This window comes from Cryptomeria japonica, chromosome 5 (assembly GCF_030272615.1).
Source record: "Cryptomeria japonica chromosome 5, Sugi_1.0, whole genome shotgun sequence".
NCBI classification, from domain to species: Eukaryota; Viridiplantae; Streptophyta; class Pinopsida; order Cupressales; family Cupressaceae; genus Cryptomeria; species Cryptomeria japonica.
The window spans coordinates 576,812,033-576,814,101 of NC_081409.1; the positions used below are offsets into that span (position 1 = coordinate 576,812,033).

At 41.9% G+C, this 2,069-nt stretch overlaps 1 protein-coding gene across 1 annotated transcript; it reads right to left on the minus strand.

Moving 5' to 3' along the window:
* Window positions 1–221: 221 nt before the first annotated feature.
* On the minus strand, window positions 222–1,421 carry LOC131036802 (tuliposide A-converting enzyme 1, chloroplastic). The gene has a single exon (XM_057968789.1). The coding sequence runs from the start codon at window positions 1,276–1,278 to the stop codon at window positions 337–339; it is 942 nt and encodes a 313-aa protein (XP_057824772.1). The 5' UTR covers window positions 1,279–1,421; the 3' UTR covers window positions 222–336.
* Window positions 1,422–2,069: the final 648 nt, after the last annotated feature.

Sequence of the window (2,069 nt, forward strand, 5' to 3'; positions counted from 1 at the left end):
TGCTGTGTGAAACCTGAACCTCAAACCCAAAATCCATAGGAAGCAACAAATTTTCTGTCCCAAGCGAATTGTGATCTTATCAGTCCACCACCGAAAACATTAACCTTAGACTCTGTATATCAAGCCCAGTCTTCCTTATGCAAGCTAAAATATCCGACTTTCAAACAAATACCCTCAGATCTATAGCAAGATATGATCTACAGAACATGGATTATCGAAAATAACAAAAAAAAAAACAGATATTCATAGAAAATTAAAAACACCATACATATTGGTCGGTATACGAGCAGATATTATAAGAAAAGAAAAAAACCTGGGAGTCACAGAATCCCCTAATTAAGAAGGGATAGCAGGAGTAGAAGCAATGAAGTCAGAAATGCACTTCATCATCAACACAGCATTGGGGCACTGAAGGTCTTTGAGATGAAACACATGCTCTTCCTCCTCAGCGATAATAAGTTCCGCCTCTTTTCCTGCCTTCTTCAGCGCTTCGTAGTACAATTTCCCCCTGTACTTCAACATATCCTTGCCCGCGACCACAACCAGCAGACGCCTGTAAACAAGCGAAGACAGAGGAGGAGAGCGTGGACCAATGGGGTTACTGAAAGGGTGGTCTTTATCTGCCCCATCGGGCAACGACAACTTCCACAGCCCATCTCCAAACTCAACCATGGCTTGTAATTCGGGTCCTAATTCATGGATCTTATCTTCCCCGTCAAAGAAGGGATGAATTAACACCGCGCCCTCGATACACAAGCGCCTCCAGCTTTTCTCAGTGGCCATAAACCCCAATCGGTGCACAATATTGCCCCCCGCACTGTCGCCAGCAATGAAACACCTGCCCAGATCTGCTTTGGTAGCGATTGAAGGATGAAGGGTGTCCGAGTCGAGCCACTCGAGAACACTGAAGCAGTCGTCGTAGGGTATAGGGAGACGGTGCTCTGGCACCCGCCTGTAGTCCACCGACACGCAGATAACTTTGGCCTCTTTGGCCAGGAGATTGAGATAGTTGTGGTATGTGGGGGAAGCGGCCGATTCAATGGAAAAGCCCCCGCCGTGGGTGTAGACCACCACCGGTAGCTTTTCGCCTTCGGCTCCGGTTGGAATATACAGCCGGACATAAACGCCCTTGGTTGCGTCCAGTGTGATGTCTTGGGAGGCCACGGGCACTCCGCCGCTCTCAGGGGGCACAGTCTCCGTGCCCATGCAGCGTTGGACGCTTCCATCCTTGAGGATTCGGAATAAAGGAAAGAAATCTACTCTCGCTTCTGAACCCATTATAGTCACGGCGTCTTCTAAAAGGCGCTCTTGATATCTTTACTGCTGTGCGTCGCCTGAATGCTTGATGTCTCTATAGATCTTCGTCCCAGCATACCCCAGCTAACGGTCAAAGAGAAATGCTATTATCAATAGAAAATGAATTTATGTCCATTCATTAGGAGACTATCCATGTTCTAGTAATCGTATATATTTTTTTTTTTTTTTTTTTTTTTTTTTTTTTTTGGTAGGGGTCAATCTAACTTAAAATAATGATAATTAAATTATTATTAATAAATTATATATATATCAATAGATTTCAATTTTTAACTTTTTTTTGTTTGGTAATTGATCTGTGTGTTCACAATTAGTAGGGGATTTAACATAACTATTGAGTGATTGTGCGTTTCTTTTATTTTACTCTTCCATGCATAATAGATTCCACTTATTTTACTCTTCCATGCATAATAGATCCCACAACCTGTCATTAGTACTTAGAAATCAAAATAATAGTTATAAACAGTTAAGTTGTATACAGAAACAACAACAAAAAAAATATATCCTCAAAATCTGATTAGAAAAATAATCTTATTCTAGGTAGTCACAAATTTCTTCTACACTCTGCAGAGCAATAGCAACAATCTCTGCCACAAAAGTTTTCTTCATTTTCTTACGTACAAACATTGTCAAAAAATAAATAAAAAATACAGGACAGACGTGCAAATTCTTGTGGCGAAATTGAGTACGTTTGTCCACTTGTGCTAGTCTCCATCCTCCACGGTGACCACTGCATGCCTCTATCCTGCATTTCA